We start from the raw sequence: 17,301 nt of genomic DNA, 5'->3' as shown, positions 1-17,301 counted from the left end.
TTTTTCTTCAAATCTCATGTAGGATTTACAGTACAACTGTTGTAGTTATAGAGGACACTATGTTCACTGAATGACCTGTATTTTATGCATCTCAGATTAAAAAAAAGCTAATAAGACATTTTGGACAGGTAAATAAAAGGACCATTTTACCAAAATATTGTTTAAATAGGACCAATAAATCCTCTTTTTTTAATTTGTCTCGTCTTTGAACTCTGTATGCATTCTGCTGTTTTTACTTCAAAAGCTAAACCGGCGATAACGTTTGATCACTTTTACGTTATTGTAAACCATTTTCTTTTATTAAAAGAAAAGCATTCTGCCTATTTCTGCCAAACTCTTAGAAGAAGACATACAATGGAACTTCAGTAGCTCCAGCTGAATGTATTATTGATAGGAGCACATAAATCCACAAGAGCATGAAATACAAGGACAGCCAAGAGCATTGCTAATAGATATGACCTCCTTAATGCACATGAAACAAGTAGGAGCGAGATTTTATTAAACAATTTTTTAATGTCTCTCAAGTCAAACTCTAGGCTTCTTCAAAACAAAACCATAAATGTTTGAAGAAGTTACAAAAAAAGTCAATTATTCAATGATGGGCATTTTAATCAGAAAACTCCAGCCTTTCTTAAGAACAATTGTAAGATTTATGTCACGATTCTAAAAAAAAACCAGATCCAAATATTAACTTTACATGTTTAGGACATAAACCTTGCACAGGAATGAAGGATCTCAAGGCCGTGTAGTTCCCGTAGTTTATGTATATGTCTGAAAGTGAAAAAGAAAAACAATAAATACATAAATATGAGAACAGAGACAACGGAGACATGTGTATAACCTTCAAAACAGAAAGAGCCTCAACAAAGTTAGAGCAAAGCTTTTCTCCCTGGAGCTTCATGTACAGTAAGTCCTTCAGTGAGGACACCTACATCAGATTGAGGCATTTATTACTCAGTGACGGACATCTGGGATGGGTAATGACTGTTCTAAAGTGTTGCTCTAGAACGAGACGATCAAACATGACACTGGCTGTCCCCGAGCCTCCAATTAACAACATTTTACTGCACGAAGACTCAGAAAAAAAAATAAAAATTGTGTTGAAGTGGGACACTGCATGGTGAAGCAGGAGGTCACTGGCGGTCCAATATAGCAGCATTGTCCCAGGATATTTGGTCACAAGACTGTGACGACAATCATACACTGTCAAGTGTAGCACTGCTGCTCACTGATCATCTAGGACAATAACTCATATTATATTTGGTATAGATAATTATTACCTTGACTGTTATAGATACCTTTTTGAACAACCTCGGTTTAGAGAAACAGTTTTATTCTGACCGGATTGATGAGTTAACAACTAGTCCAAGGTTAAAGAGGAATCTATGTAAATAGTAACAGTGAAATGCAAAACTGATACGATGTAAAGATGTATAAGTAGCATCAGCATGAATCACTGTAACGTTTTTGAGATTAGACTTGTTCAACATAGTTCATCTAAAATACTGAGGTCAAACAACCAGATGCTTTTAAATGTTCCAAGATCCAAACATAAAAGTTGAGGTGACAGTGACTTTGCTGTTGCTGCATTTAATTTCTGGAATAAGTTACTCGTTCCTACAAGAACTGAATAGAGCGTGGACAATTTTAAAGCTCTGTTAAAGACTCATGCTCTTTTACTCACTGACATTTGAGTCAAACAGAGTGGATTTCCTTTTATTTTTAGCTTATTTTGTTTGCTATTACTGACATCAGCCTTTCTGGATTGAGATATCTTTTATTGCTATTTGTTTTGTGAAATTTTTAACACCTTTGACCTCCAACTCACAAAGGAAATTAAAGATTCTGAGAACTTTAATTAGAGACTCATAACAAACGTTCTTGGTTATGCAGACCATGGGTTTCACCAGCCATTCAAGACCTTAAAGCCTGGTAAAAAATCCTGACATATTATCACATTACACAAATAGCTATACTGCCATTCTTTTGCTAAATTAAAGACCAGACAAACACTGTGATTTGTGCATGTGGTGGTGTGTGGTATTCCCACCTGTAAATATGGGAGACTTATGAGTGTCTTATAAACAGAACTCAAGCCTATATTGATTATTTTGGGTCATATATTATGTTTTAAGCCTTTTTAAGACTCAGTTTGTCAAATTCAGCAGTGCTCAAGGCTAGTTTCAAACATGTAACTAACTTGTGGTTATCGTTAAAGTAGAGAGGGCACCTGGGCTCAGACTGGCACAGCTTCCCAAGGGCAATCGCTGCATTTTGCTGCACAGCTGTCTTCTTAGAGTCCTCTGCAGCGAGCCGTAGCAGTAGCAGCACAATATCAGTGCCCAGCAGGCGGGTGGCAACTCCTTCCAGTTGGAAGCAATGGGCTAAGCACAGAGCTGCATTTCCCGAAATCATGTCATCGCAGCTGGAATTCAGCAAATTACGTAAAATGGACAGTTCTGTGTGGAAGAGAAGAACAGCAAACATACGGAGAATGAACATGATTCTACTGTATGAAGAAATTCATATAATGACATGAAAATCAGATAAACTGAATAGTAAATATACTGAAGATTTCAATCTAGACACACACACCTATACACTTTATTTAAATTCTGTATCAGAGGTCATTGTCCACATAGTATTCACAGTCTAATGAAGGAGCTTGTTAATGCTAGCCTGTCAATCATTTCTCACTTTCATCAGACTTCAGCAGCTCCTCCCGTGCAAAGTCACTGGCAGCGGTGCAAACTGTCATTGTCTTAATGGCGTACTTGGTGGCGGTCTGACCTTTTCCCTGGATAGACAAGCAAAACAAAAAAAAAGGAACATGACATTAAACAAGAAGGATTTTTTCTTTTCTGAATACAAACTTTTAATCAGAACTCAAAGGCCCTGACAAAAAACTTGTTTGATAAATATATTTTCATCTCATCTTGATCAATCTGCACAATATTTTAACGTTTTTTTCTAAGAAGAAATGACATTTAGCTATATACAGATCCACAACCTTCAGCAGCCAGCACATGGTCTGAATGACTTTCCTTTGAGTAACATGCTGAACAGCTTCAGAGGACTGAGGGAGGACAGAGCTCAGCACACCTGTGGCTCTCTGGAGGATAAAGAAGAGGGGTGTTAGCATTCGAAAAAGAACCAATGGAAGAAGAAGACAGACGGGGGGAATAGCACAGACACCTGTTCAAAACAAAACGGAAAGAACAAACATAAAAAATGTTGAAGCATCCAATGTCATGGCATTGTCTCACACTATGAAGTATAAATTTGGGTGCATAAACTACATTCGTGGATAAATGACTCAAAAATTAGGACATAATAGAAGCAGTCACATGCAAATTAGTCTTACTTTTTTTTTGCCATATTCTCATTTTTATGACTATTTTTTTATTCTATTAAAAAAAAGTCTTGAGTGCAAAGAGCAATCAGTCCCAGCTTCGATAAGATGATAATCTTGCTTCATGTCTGTCACATTTGTTAAGGTAAATCCTGCGCAACTTGACAAAGTCATCCATCTGCCTTCTTAAGAAAATAAGACTGACAGAATAAGACAGTAATAAGCTTGTCCTGCAGCCCCTGGCAGGGTTAACACATCGTTGAATAGTGTTCAGTTGTCAATGTGATGTTTTCAAATGAGTCTGTAGTTTCTGACACTCCTTATCTCCTGCATGCATGCATGCTTTTCAGTCTCGCTTCAACAAAGCTATCTCCTTAATGTATACACAAAGAAAAATGAAATACTTTTCTTTCTTTAATTAACCTTTACTTTCAATCAAAAAGAAAAGGTAAACAGAGAGTATGTAGTGAGGTGACAGCGTATATGTGGGACACCTTTGCTTCATCTTTTATTCTTACATCAGGGTTGCAGAGAGCAAAGTAACACATTTGGGGTTATTTTGGACCTATTTGGGGTACTGAGGTTAATATCTAAACGCTGGTGAAAAATGCTTATGCTAAGTTTTTCTTACAGTTACAATTCCTCCATCAGCATTCTTCAGCAGGTCTAAACAGCACTCGCACAGTGAAACAGCATGCTCCTTTAAAAAATAAAAGTGGCCAAGTTAATTTTCAGACACTCTGCAGCTCAAAATAATTGAAATCACACCTCATGAATCACATACAGCGGGACTCCTGCTCTCCTACATCAATGGATTTTCGCACACAAACAAAATTTACCACTTTCTACATAAATATCGACCATTAACTCAAATGTTGTTTTTATTACAAGACTCGTAACATGTTGAGGTATAACCACTTCTTTATTGCCTGCATTGCTGGAGAGCTGATTGTTGAAAGGTTGATAATCAGGCCAAGTAAACGGTGCAGGATCTCTGTGTATTCAGATGCACTGCATTGTTTCTGTAGGGAAAAAAAAGACACCGTGTTCTGAAATGACTTAAAAACCAACGTGTTAACACTTCAATGAAGTGTTACATTTTTTTTCTCGGCATCTGAGCTCAACACAATGAACAGCAATTTACACTTCTCCAAAGAAAGAATCAGGTCTGCAACTGTGCTTACAATGGCAATCAGAAAAGCGTTCCAACATTCTTGATTGTGAGAAAGGTTTTGACGAATGACATCATCTCGAGCCAAACGGCCGAAAGCAGATATCAGAGACGGAAGGACTTGTTGATTAGATTTGTTGATATTTCCCTGAAAAATGGAACAAAAAAAGTGTCTTTTTTTTGTCTAAACAATACATATGAACGTAACTTTTGTGTTTATGGGAATTATTTTACCAGCATTGTCGTAAAAGGCACAACAGCACAATCTTTCAACACATCTCTTAGCTGAATGCAAAACCTGCAAGAAAAGAAAACACTCCCATAACAAATGCTTCATTTTTTTAAAGCAATATTCAGATCATATTCTAAATAGAATACTACAATTATTATTCTGCTCACATGGATTGCAGAAAGGATATTCCATTTATATTTTCGTTTACACATTGCAGAGCACATTCTAATTAAAACACCTACATGTTATTAAATTCAGAATGGTAACGTTCATTTGATGAGCTGGGGTTATAAGCGAAGTTGGGGTTGATAACCTTGCCAAGTTCCTCAACAAGAAAAACAGACGTTCTGTGTTTTCTAGTCAAAAGTCAGGATTTCAGAGTTTACAGATGTTACCACTACGGCAATAAAATGGACATTTTAACAGTTTGAGTTCCAAAATGCAGCAAAAACCCACAGAGCGTAACAACGTCATTAAGGTGGAGGCATGTTAACAAAACCATGTGCATACTGTACATGTATTGATTGAATGCTCTACACTTTGTTTTGTTATGAAAAAGCAGCACGCATGTAGAGTTTAACATACTTTTCTCCCCTTAAAAAGATGTTGCCTCAATAAGACGTAACATCAAATTTAACCCTGTGTTTGAAATATTCACAGCTCAGCAGGAACAAAGTAAAGAACTTCAGCAGCAAGTAATAATTTTATAGAAAAAAAACATAATTCATCAAAGCCCTGGTTAAAAGAACTATGTGGTCTCCCTCCTTACATGAAAAGACCTTATAAATCCATGTAATGTTTGCATCATACAAGACTCATTCATTCCACTTTGAAGACAGTAAGAGGCAGCTTATATAACTCTGTTGTTGGAACCATACATAATCAATGTTAAGTATGCTTTATGTCATATATTCATAGTGTTCTGTGCTGTATGAACATCTATGTGAAAAATTTCTACGCATTTAATGAATGTTTTACAATGATAGATTTCTGTGAAATGAAATCAATGTGCACCGCTTTTGTATTATTTGTTATACCAAAACAGAAACATCAATGAAAGCCCAACATTGGCCCCAGCTCAGCCTCCACAATAAGCAGGAAATCTCTATAGGATGTACCACATTTATAATAACACTCTGAGCTACAGACAAGGAAAATTGATTCACCAATTTCACTGCTTGACACCTCAACTTATTTCCTGCTGTGTGTTGAGAGCCTGATGTGTCTTTTCATGTCTATTTTCAGGAGGTGCCAGAGAGGGAAACAAGTTGAGAATGCCCTCTGTCTTTGTGTGACATTAACACCTGGATAGTTGATTTATTAAAGATGCCACACACTGTGTTTCTCTGGAGACCTTTCCTGATGTGATGTGCTTTCATCATTTACAGACATTAAGTATAGGAAGACAGTAGAGTTTTTTTTATTAAATTCTGCAGCGGATCTATGGATTGTCTTATCCTGAAATAAAATTACCACATTTTACATGCGATAGATCAATTTTAGAGAATGTCGTTTAGTTGTATAGCACTGGCATTATTACCCATCTTCTGCTGCAAGGTTCTCCAAAACGAAGACTGCCATTTTCTCCTGCTGCTGCTTTGGTTCTGAAATGCACAGCATGAGGTTCCTTACTAACCTTTAAAGAGATAAGGATGGAGGGAAATGCAAGAGAAAAAAACAAATGAAAAGAAAATCAAATCAAATTTTATCCAAAATATGTAAAATTAGTTTTTCAAGGCTTTCCACTCACTGCCAGGGTATATTTGATAAACATTAAGTTCCCAAAATGCCAAATTAAGACCAAAGTTCAACCAATTCTTTCTTATTTCTCCACCCCCGAAAAAAAAAAAAAAAAACGTTCAATTATAAAAGCACAGATAGCAAAAGATTATCTCCCAACATCAGAAAACTTTCTAAACTATTAATAAATGTTTGCTGTCTAAATTCTATACATTGATTTTGCTGCCAAGGTGTTTTGGTTTGGCAGACACAGAATGCTGTTCCTGCTCTTGCAGCCAGTTATTTTCTGCTGTCAACATAGAAAAAATGTCTTACATGTGCAAATTTAGGTTGTCAGTGGCCAAACGTCTGCCATGTGATGTTTTAGAGTACAAACACAGTAATCCTAGACATTCTTTCCTAACAGCAGGATGCTCTGATGTTACCAGCTGAACGAGAGACCATGTCATGACTGGACACGTCATCAGCATTCTCTGGTTTTCATCTGAAACCAAAGCAAAAACAGATTATTTATAAAGAATGAGTTGCACACACAGTTACCTTCCTAGGGGATGACCTATAAATGTTTGATTTATCATAAGTAGTAAAAACAGCAGTTTAACTTGTGTAAATTCAAGATCGACTCTGATGGGATGAGCACTAAAAGATGATACTTGTTATCTCTTCCTTTTTTCTACATAATTTGATATATCATTGAGAACAAACAGATGCATGAACAAGGACTTGTCTACTCACCATTTTCCCAACAAACAATCGTCCATAATTTTAGAACAGAAGCACACAACTCGTGGCTTTCCTGCTCATTTGTTTTCTGCAACAAACAGCTGTTGAAAAACATAAACTCTAAATTATGATTCACAATATATTGTGTCAATAATCATATATCAAAATTAGGCTTGGAAAAAACCTAAACCTACTGCCTCAACATGTAACCTATTTCAACATATTTTCTAATATTTATTTTATGATGAAATATTTGTTACAAATAATACCAAAGACGAAGAAAACTATCAGCATAACGCTTGAAAGGCTTCTAAATAATAGTTGTCTGAAAATGACCAGAATGTCCTTTGGTCTTGGACACACTTTTGGTTAGGGTAAAACTGTATTTCTCCAAACTGAAGTTGTTCAAAGAGCTATCAACAACAGGTAAAATATTAAATGTAACAAACTTCAAAAGATCTGAACAACCACTTTATGTTATACTATTACATTTAAGACTTTTTCCTTGAACACTGACAATCAAAATGACAAATTTAGGGGGTTTTTGTATGGTTTTCAAGAGCACATATATTGTAAAAGAACTTTTAGATTGTGATCAGAAAGGGCAACATAGACAGTGGCCTTCTTTATTTTGGTTGATGTGTCTCCCTAACATTAGCGTCTGCACTGGCTATTTTTATTGAGCTTAGGCTGCACTTTCATTGCACTCTGACAGTGCTAAACTTCCCGAAGACTGTGTTCCAACTTGATTCATGACAGTGCTATTAATGACACCAAGGATGTGACGAGTTAATAATATCCTTCGTGATCTGACAGAAGGGAGGACTAATTTTTATCTTGTACGAAACACTCCCACTTTCCAGGACACAACACGGGGTCATTGCTCACTGCAGCACTCTGTCTCTATCTCTAGTGCGATCATCTTTTATTTTTGGGGCTATTACACAAACAGCTGGACAGAAGGAGAAAAAGGGGGCAGTGAATGATCTCTCTAGTTTAGGCCATCATCATCTCTGTGTGGCCCTGTTTCGGGGTTCATCTGTCAAAGCTCCACCGAGGGCTGACTGCTGCCTCTCCCTCTGGTCTCCTTACCTCGTCACCGCGTCATTGTTGCTGATGATACTGAAGCCATTGTTCAGTCTGAAGAGAGTCTGTCCTGTACCTGTTAGAGGAGAACAGCAGATAGTGCAAGAAGACAGAAACCTATTCATTGCTCGGTAGCGGAGAGGCTTCACAAACAACTCTTCTCCACGCTTAGCTTGCCTCGCTTGCTGGTTTACCATCAAGGGCACAAGGAGAACAAATAAATTAAGCTGAGCCTGTAAGGTACAGTAAGGAGAGCTCTTTTTTTCCTTCTTCTAATAAACCCGGAAACACAGATTGCAGAAAGTAGAGTAAGGATGTGAAAGGGTACTTTCAGAGGAGAAAGCTTGTAATGTCAACCCTGCTGAGATTCTTGCAGTTTTGTTATATAAGTCTTGCCCTTTCCTGTTGAATGGCACTGTGGGATGAGGATTAACACAATTTGACATGGCACTTTTGTTTATCTAGAAGAAGTAAAAGAGAACTCATAAGAAATATCTACCATTTGAAATAAGAAAGCTAACAAAAAAATATGTTATATTGCAGTGATACAAGGTTCTGCAGGATGTATGCAGGATTCTTATAGATTTTTGGTTTATTGAGTGGTAAGCTTTTTATCTTTGTTTCATTAATTTCATCAGCCTTGTCAATGTTTTCAAAGATCTAAAGAAAAAGAGGTTTTACAAAGCTTGTAAAGGAGCATTAGTCACACAGAGCATGTAAGGACTACCTAAATTACAACTTTAGATTGAAATAACAAAATAATACCTCTGAGAGGTCCATTATTTATAATGAGTGGTACCTTTTTCAAATAGTTCTGTAAAAGCTGCAGTTTCTGCCTTTTGGCATGAACAATAATCGCCAGGGTGGACTTTCAAAGTCATTTGTTGGGTCAAACACACGCTCATCTCTGGCTCACTGATTTTCATCCCAGCAATCAACGAGCAAGCGGTGAGGTACATCCTGAACGGGTCCCCAGCCCATTAAGAGCCAACATAAAGGCACACCAAACAAACTATCACACACATCTATGGTCAATTTACAATCTCAGACTAACCTAACGTGTAGCTTTCTGAACCGTGGAGGGAAGCCGGAGTACTTGGCACAAAACTTACACATGCATGAGGAGAACATGCAAATTCCACACAGAAAGTTCTCAGTCGAGATGCAAATCTGTGACGTTCTTGCTGCGAGACAATAGTGCTACGCTACCCTACCATGCGGCTGTCAAAAACATTTCACAAAAATATCAGCAGGTGAAATAGCAGGTGATACACTGACACCTTCTCAAACACCAAAGACAACTTGGTGAAGAAATTCCAGTGTCGTGTTATTTGAAGGAGAGTGCATAAGATGAGCATGAAAACCCTCCTTAACAACACGGTGTAACCATACAAGCACTTTTTATGACACTTAGGAACTATTTAAAATGCCTAAGACTGTAGCTATAATTTGTGTTAGAGTTCATTATATCATTTGCAATGCAAAAAAATAATTAAACACTTTTGCAAATGTTCAAACAGCATGATCTTTTTACAACAGACAGTTAGTTGCACAGAAAATGCTGCAACATGGTTTGTCGTCCATGCAAAATTATCTGTATTTAACACCGTGTCACAGAATGGGCTGTGTTATGTTTGTTTTGATGGAAAGAGACACTATGTAACAACAAAAAATACTTCATAAATCCTTCACACAACACATTTTTTTTAAAAAAACAGCAAACTCTTAACATTAACGGCAAACTCTGTTCATTGAATTCATAAAGAAATTGAGCTGATAATCCTCGACTAATCCAATCTCTTCTTGACATTTTTACCCAACTGTGATGGAGAGAGACATGGTGTGTGTAACCACACAGTAAACCCACTGAGTTAAAACACCGAAGCACAGGATCCGTTCTGTTGAGTGAGAATGTCATATTTCTATACCGGCATGTTAAACATGCTGTGGGTGTAAAACATACTGCTACTGGATGAGAGTGCTTTTAAATGTTATTTTGCTTCTCCTAACTTTGTTCAACGGAATGTGTTACCAAAAAAAAAAAAAACATTGATTGGCTTCTTACTGGAGAGTGTTTGATTGCATTTAAAGCGATTAGCATAGTTGTAATCAATTCTGGAAAAAAAAAGGATCTTTATCTTGAGGTGTTGACTCTGTCTACAACGTATCGTCTACTGTGAAAAGAAAGTTGCAGCTGTAGTATGCTACCATCCTGCGTTGTGTGTGTGTGTGTATGTGTGTGTGTGTGTGGGTGTGGGGGGTGATTGCTGTTGTTGTTGTTTTAGATTTTGCCTAATGAAAAAATGTACTTTGCAGAAAAGATTGGACAGAGTTGTTGCTTATTTCAATTACAGGGTTTGTTCTTCTGAAATGTGGCTCAAAGCTCGTGTGTCTGTCAGATGTTCTGACTGTGCAAAGTTCAGACTTGTGCTCTGGTGACAGTGAAACAGAAATGATTCATGGTTTGCTAGAAATACTATCTCGTTTTTTTAATAAGAGGCACGACTATGCTCAGAAATATATGACACACTGACACGTTCTATTACCGCCAGGTAAATGAGTTTTCATGACAACATTCATAGATATTCACAAAACCTGATTCATGTTCATAATGCATTTACCAGACTTAGGTATTATGATGATATTATGAAGGTGTTAAAACCCTGCATGGTCTTCAAATTTGTCATATAAGGCGGTTTCACCTTGTGTTCTTATTATAAAATGTAAATTATTTTTTGTGTCAAGCTGTATGACGGAATATTTTGCCAAATCAGCTGTTCATTTCATGTTGTTGTGTGTTGGTTTTGGGATGGACTGGCGACCAGCCTGTACCCCACCTCTTGCCTGTTCACGGTTGGAGATAAGTAGCAGCTCTGTGTGACCCCGATCGGGGTTGGTGGTGCTTTAACGTCAGCTACAGAGTGGATCCTTTTTCTTAGTCAAGTTGAACGCTTTCCTGGCTTCTTTATTCTTTTAAAATCAATTGCTTTATTCCAGTTCCAAGTGTTTTTGTGCCTGTCTGCTCTTCAACTTTGAAGGAATACATCTGAGTTGTTGTCAGAACACAACATCTGAGAACGTCGTCTTGATATTTAGAAAAGACTGATTAAATATTCTAAATTTTATGACCCTTTACAGAGCAAACAAGCAGACTAAAGAAAATAATCCACAGAGTGACAATCAATTAAACTAATTTGTTCAAACTAACATTAAAGATTTTGTGTTTCCTGAAAACAAAACCTTTCACTGAAAAATACTGTACAAAAGGATCGATCCTAGAATTTTGCTGTGCTCCTACCAGCATAGAGGACCTCAGGTCCATCATAAATCTACAGAATCAATAAACAACATTTAATTGACACCTTTAACACTGACAGGGTTAAGTGCAGATACACCACTGAGATTATGGGATAGATTACTTTTATCACTGATGTTTGGTGAAATTGGACTCAGGACAGTTACAGGGGGCTTTAAGGTGTTTCTGTCATCCCCAATAAGAACATTTAGTTGGAATAGCTGATGTGTTTGATACTGCTCACAGATTACAGATCGAATCACACCTGCAGGTTTCAATGATCAGCAGACTCTGCAAAGTCCCGGATAAGCTGATCTTTACTAGAAAGAAAAAAATGCCCAGCACAGTAGGACAAAATGCTACAATACTAATTAAAAATAACTTGTAAATTCCACCTACACTTTGTAGACACTCAGCCAACCGCAACACTTAAAGGTTCTTGTCCAAGAACACTATGCTATGAACATTTTTAGGCTTCAGTGAGGAACATGGGCATGTTGCTGAAAACACTTTCTGAGGAGGAACTTGGTTGTAGATGGAAGTGTTCTGCTTGTCAGTGCCATTATAGTTGTGCCAACACTGTCACCTCTGGAATTTTCTGCACTGGCGCTGATTTCTTTCCATCAAGCTGTAACAGCCTCATCAGTACCATGAAGTAAACCTGGCTGCTCTGTTGAGGTCTGGCTGTTTTGTGTCACGACTGTTTGAGTCTGACCTCTAACTCTGACTAACACAGCAGAGAGATTGTTAAATGGTAAGTGGACTGCATTTATATACAGCTTTCTATTCCTGTTGACCACTCAGAGCCCTTTTACATTGCACGTTTAACAATTTACACATGCACTTTCACACTGAATACTGACTAAGGTAACATGGAGTTCAATGTGTTGCCCCCAAAGACTCTTTGGCATATTTGAAAACTGGCTCACTGTGCAAGAGTATTTCCACTGTTGTGCTGTTTTTGGCCATGGTGCGGTTATATTATACTACAGTGCTGAGTGTAGTCTCCCTTCTATTGTCACAGAAAATGACAAGAATTGCTTTTTAAGCACTGCTTCACTTCATAAAGAGCCAAACGTATTCATTTTGGTCACTTCACAACTGTAGTTAAGTCTCTTTTTGCCTTTACTATCCTTGCCTAAAAGTAGATCTTTTAGGCATAAAAATATCAAAAAGACTAAACCAGCAATGTAAATTAATCAAGGCAAATTAAACTCAGCGGTTGAAAAAATGAATCAAAACTGGTCAAAAGTTTTCCAAAAGAAAACTCACAGTCAGTTGCTGCTTGTGACAGGAGTTCCAATCCTCCACAGTAATCGAGGGGCACCTGGCTCGTCCTCGACAGCTTCTCCAGCAGCTGAGGCACTGCTGTGGCCTTCGTTTTTCCTTTTACAAATTCTTGCCTCGCATTCATTTCCTGACTTTCTCTCTCCTCCTCTACAGCTACCAGGTCCAGGTATTCTGCAAAGTTGAAAATGAGGCAGAAAAGACAAAAAAAAGAATAAAGATAGCTGATTCCTTATGTGAAAGTGTAAATGCAGCATAAAATTTGTAAAGATTTATCCATTTACCAATTGGCTGAGCAACAAGTAGCTGCCACCCTGACATTAACTGGATATAGTTTTTAAATAATATAATATTAGTATGTCCAATACAGACACAGATGTCATACACATTTCCCGTAGCCTTTAGTTTATTTTTACAGCCAACTTGCACCTAAACCTCAGACCTGCATAAGACTCTTGGAGGAGAGGTGAAATAGCTTTAAGAATCAGAAGAAGTCCAATTGACTTCTGCTTAAACCTTAAGGTCATTCAACTTTTCCTCACATAAGTCGTGAAACCCCATCCCTACCTTTCACCATGCTCTTCTTCCCAGGTTCAATTTCCTGTATCTTTTCGAAGCACTTTTTTGCCTAAAAAAAAATAAAACATATTTTTTCATCAGTGCTTTTATAATGCACTGCACTGATTTCTACCAAATCCATAATGGGGAAAAAAATAGTAAAAAATTGAAAACTCTTTTTACTACAGATATTAATGTTAGATATGAGGCTATTTTGTATTCAAGGGATTGATCTACTTTTGACAGCATGTTTTAAAGATTTATATAATTAAGATTGGTCCAGAAGTTCTTTACATGAAACATGACTGTGATTGGTAATGAATCCTAATTAACCTTATTTATATTTAAGCCATGCCACTAGTACAATGTAGCCTTGTGTTCATCATGGGTATATAGAAATGTTATATATTGCTGTCTGCAGAGCAACTATTGAAATGAGAAGGTGTGATTAGATATAATGAGATGCAATTATACAAACCTCATTATATTTCTTCAATCCGTGGTATGCTTTGCCCATGTGTAGGTACGCCTTTATGCATCTCTCATTACACTGAATGGAGCAAATGATCATGGAAGTGTATTACTCAAAGCAATTCATCAGAAGCACATCTACATAATAACAAATTCATGTTTCGACAATGATAACAGTACTAGTGTGAGAATGATATATTCAGTCTCAACATCTCAGGCATGCCACACTTCAAAAAGCTTCATCTGTGCCGCACCGATATGATTATATAAAATAATTTGAATAATATAGAGCATATTTGTCATTTGCAAAATTAGACGAAACTTTTCTATTTAAAGACATCGCTCTCACATGTGCTCATTTGAAAAGAACTGGAAACTAAGATTACAAATGTATGCTATTAAGCACATTTGTATTTTATATATAAAAAAAAAAAAAACATTTTAAGCAAAGGAGGTTTCCAAACTGGTTGTAATCACAAGTTTGTAAAGGCCAAAGCATTAGAAGTCTGAAGTTATGACCAGACCTTACCTTCAAGGCCCATTCACAGTCATCAATAGCCTCCTTATATCTTTTCAGCTTGATGTAGGCCTAGACAGGTTTAAAAATTGAACACCGGCGTCAAAAAGAGACTGACAGGATATGAGAAAAGCTATTAGAAGTTCTGGTGTTGTTTGTTAATAACACACAACAGACAGCAGTTTAAAGTTGTTCAGTCTCGGTGAAGGAAATAGATTTTACAAGTAAGTGCATGTGTCGACAGGGATGCTAAAATTAACATCCATCGAGGAAACTTGACAACCAAGTGTTAAATTAGTATATCACACAAATGTGAGAGTTTAGTCACAGGTTTTAAAAGCAGAAGCGCCAGTACGCTGCTGTTTTATTTGAAGAGCGAGGAATTATTTGTCATGTTTGCCTTAGATATTGGAGAACGAGATCAACTCGTAGAACTATATTGTCTTTTTTTGTTTGTTTCTTTGCTCTTAGTACAGAAGAAAGCTGTAAAACCAAGGCTGAAGTTATTTACTTGTGCTCGGTTGGTGTAGAGAGGCTGCATGTCCTTCAGTTCAGCCAAACCTTCGCTGTAAAACTTCACTGCAGTTTCATAGTCTCCTTCAGCATAAGCCTCATTCCCCTTGTCTTTGAGAGCTGCGGTGACACGGTGCAACATTTGAAAAAGCTTTATCGCAAGTTCAAGAAAGCAACGACAATAGCAGCTCCATCAATACTTGCGTACCGGTCGCCTTTTTCACTTTAGCCATTTTCTTTATTCTGCGGTCCTCAGCGTCTTTCTCCATAATCTTCATAAAATTCTCTGATAGAGAAAAAAAAAGAAACCTTTAAAAACACACAAAAAAGAAGCTTCAAAGGGTAAAGCTATTTATTATTTGGTATAAAGAAGTTCACAGCAAGTGTATGCATTTCAAGATGAATAAATTCTATTTATTATCATTCAGATAATGTGTAACCCAACACTGACAGTGTGATTACTATTTTTTTGAACACACCAAATTAAAATGTTTAGTCAGCGTAGGTTTTTATGCTAAAATATTCACACAGAGACATTGTGAAAAAGGTTATATAAAAACTCTTGCTGGCTGCGCAGCCTCAAGGGTTGGGACTGTTTTTCTTCCTTATGAGTTCAGTGTAAGGGACGTTCATTTCAATTTAGAGTGAAATCACAGGTAGAGGTGTGAAAAATTTAGATATTTTCAGCTTTACTGTTATTGATGACTTTTGCTTTACTGAGTCTATAAAGGCTGTCAGTATATAAAAATACACTGCACGTTATCTTGGAGCTGTTTTTATTTGTCTTTTTTCTCTGTGCTGTAGCACATTTGTGGCCTAAATATTTCTTAGTCTTTTACTACACATTGTGAGAAGTTTTGAAATAAACCATCAAAATACTTTTAATAAGCGTATGACTGAATGTCACACGCTTATTGTTCATGGCATCTATGACAACTTAATTAAACATAATTGTTTTCCACCTCAGTTTGCACTTGTTTTTTACATATTTAAGCTGAACCTTTTCTTTATCACACACAGCATTAACATGCTAAAGAAAACCTATCAATGCTGTTATTTTTGTTGTAGCTCACCTGGACTTTCATTCTGTGGACTCTGTAAAAAAAAAAAAAAAATAGAATCAAGAGAATGTAAACAAACAAGTCTTTTGTCCATATAAAACAGGATGTGACAAGGCAGACAATTTAACACAACAAGACGTTGTTGGTGGCGTGTACATGCTTGAGGGACAATGGTGGTAAGACAGAGAAAGACACAAAGAGACACACAGACAATGACAAAAACTGAGACAGACAGAAAGCAAGAGTACAACTGTGCGCTGTTGACTTTTTGTGCATGTTTTACCAAGGAAGGTTGGACTGGTGGATTTGTGTTGACTGTTGTCTTGTTGACTTTTGTCCTGCAGGATTCATCCAAGGCAGCGATGTAGCAATCGGCCTTTGCCACAGCTTTTTCCTGCACTTCAACATCTGAGGACCGCAAATCTTCCACTAACTGACCTGAGGGGAAAAAAGAAATTATGTTCCTGCAGTTTTAACTCTTGCACAAAGAATTACATATATTGTAAAATTAACCAAATAAATAAAAAGTACATGTGATACTTTGCATGAAGTTACAGTTTATACATGCATCATACAGTAAAACTTCATCTACTTCAAAATATATCAGTGTTTACTATCTGTACGTGTTTATATTACATTTCTAAAATGCAAATTGCATAGGGTTAAGCACATTTTATAAGTAATCTACTTTTTTTAAGCTGAGCAAGGTACAAATAACAAAAGACAAAAACAAAACAAAACAAAAAAAGCATTTACATATTTTAGACTTTGTTTTTTCAATTATTTTAGCTGATAGCATTAGCTTGTTCGTCCTGCTCTTAACTCCAGTACCTAAAGGAGATAGCATACCAATAATTCAGCCACATTGCTTACTTATTTTGTCAACATTTCTCAAAAAGGTGTCAAGGTCCTCAGTATTATCCATCACGAGTTTGCGAAAAAGCGAAAAAACGAAACAAACAAACCAAAAAAGCCCGTTTTTATTATTTCTGTAGCTACGGAAGTGTGTTTTATGCTAGTTCAGTAAGCATTCAGTCAGCGTCCGGTTACCATGGTGACGTGATGCTTTCACGGTCACTCGTTAACTTTAATGAAAATGTGGAGCTGCACACTATTTGTAGTTTTAGTATTTGATATGAGTAAAAGTGTAGCTACCAATAGGTAAAATACAAACCCCGCTTATTTGCTGATATATCATATGAGCTTGTGTCACAAAAGTTTACTTTGTGTGCGTGTGTGTTGTGTCTGGTCATGGGAACATTTGAACACAGCTATCTCGGCCTTAATTAAAATCA

At 36.9% G+C, this 17,301-nt stretch overlaps 1 protein-coding gene across 1 annotated transcript; it reads right to left on the bottom strand.

Moving 5' to 3' along the window:
- Window positions 1–521: 521 nt before the first annotated feature.
- On the bottom strand, window positions 522–17,024 carry ttc12 (tetratricopeptide repeat domain 12). Its single transcript, XM_025008775.2, has 21 exons — window positions 16,880–17,024; window positions 16,290–16,444; window positions 16,019–16,040; window positions 15,154–15,231; window positions 14,944–15,065; window positions 14,445–14,504; window positions 13,923–13,994; window positions 13,454–13,514; window positions 12,872–13,060; window positions 8,311–8,380; window positions 7,231–7,319; window positions 6,811–6,979; window positions 6,296–6,391; window positions 4,758–4,821; window positions 4,537–4,671; window positions 4,282–4,374; window positions 3,984–4,052; window positions 3,011–3,112; window positions 2,698–2,797; window positions 2,231–2,459; window positions 522–771 (listed from the first exon to the last, which is right to left on the bottom strand). The coding sequence occupies exons 1-21, from the start codon at window positions 16,929–16,931 to the stop codon at window positions 702–704; spliced, it is 2,097 nt and encodes a 698-aa protein (XP_024864543.1). The 5' UTR covers window positions 16,932–17,024; the 3' UTR covers window positions 522–701.
- Between the last annotated feature and the right edge of the window lie 277 nt (window positions 17,025–17,301).

The sequence above is a fragment of the Kryptolebias marmoratus genome, linkage group LG2 (genome assembly GCF_001649575.2).
Source record: "Kryptolebias marmoratus isolate JLee-2015 linkage group LG2, ASM164957v2, whole genome shotgun sequence".
NCBI lineage: Eukaryota > Metazoa > Chordata > Actinopteri > Cyprinodontiformes > Rivulidae > Kryptolebias > Kryptolebias marmoratus.
Note: the sequence above shows the minus strand (reverse complement) of the source record. Positions and strands in the feature narration are given on the sequence as shown.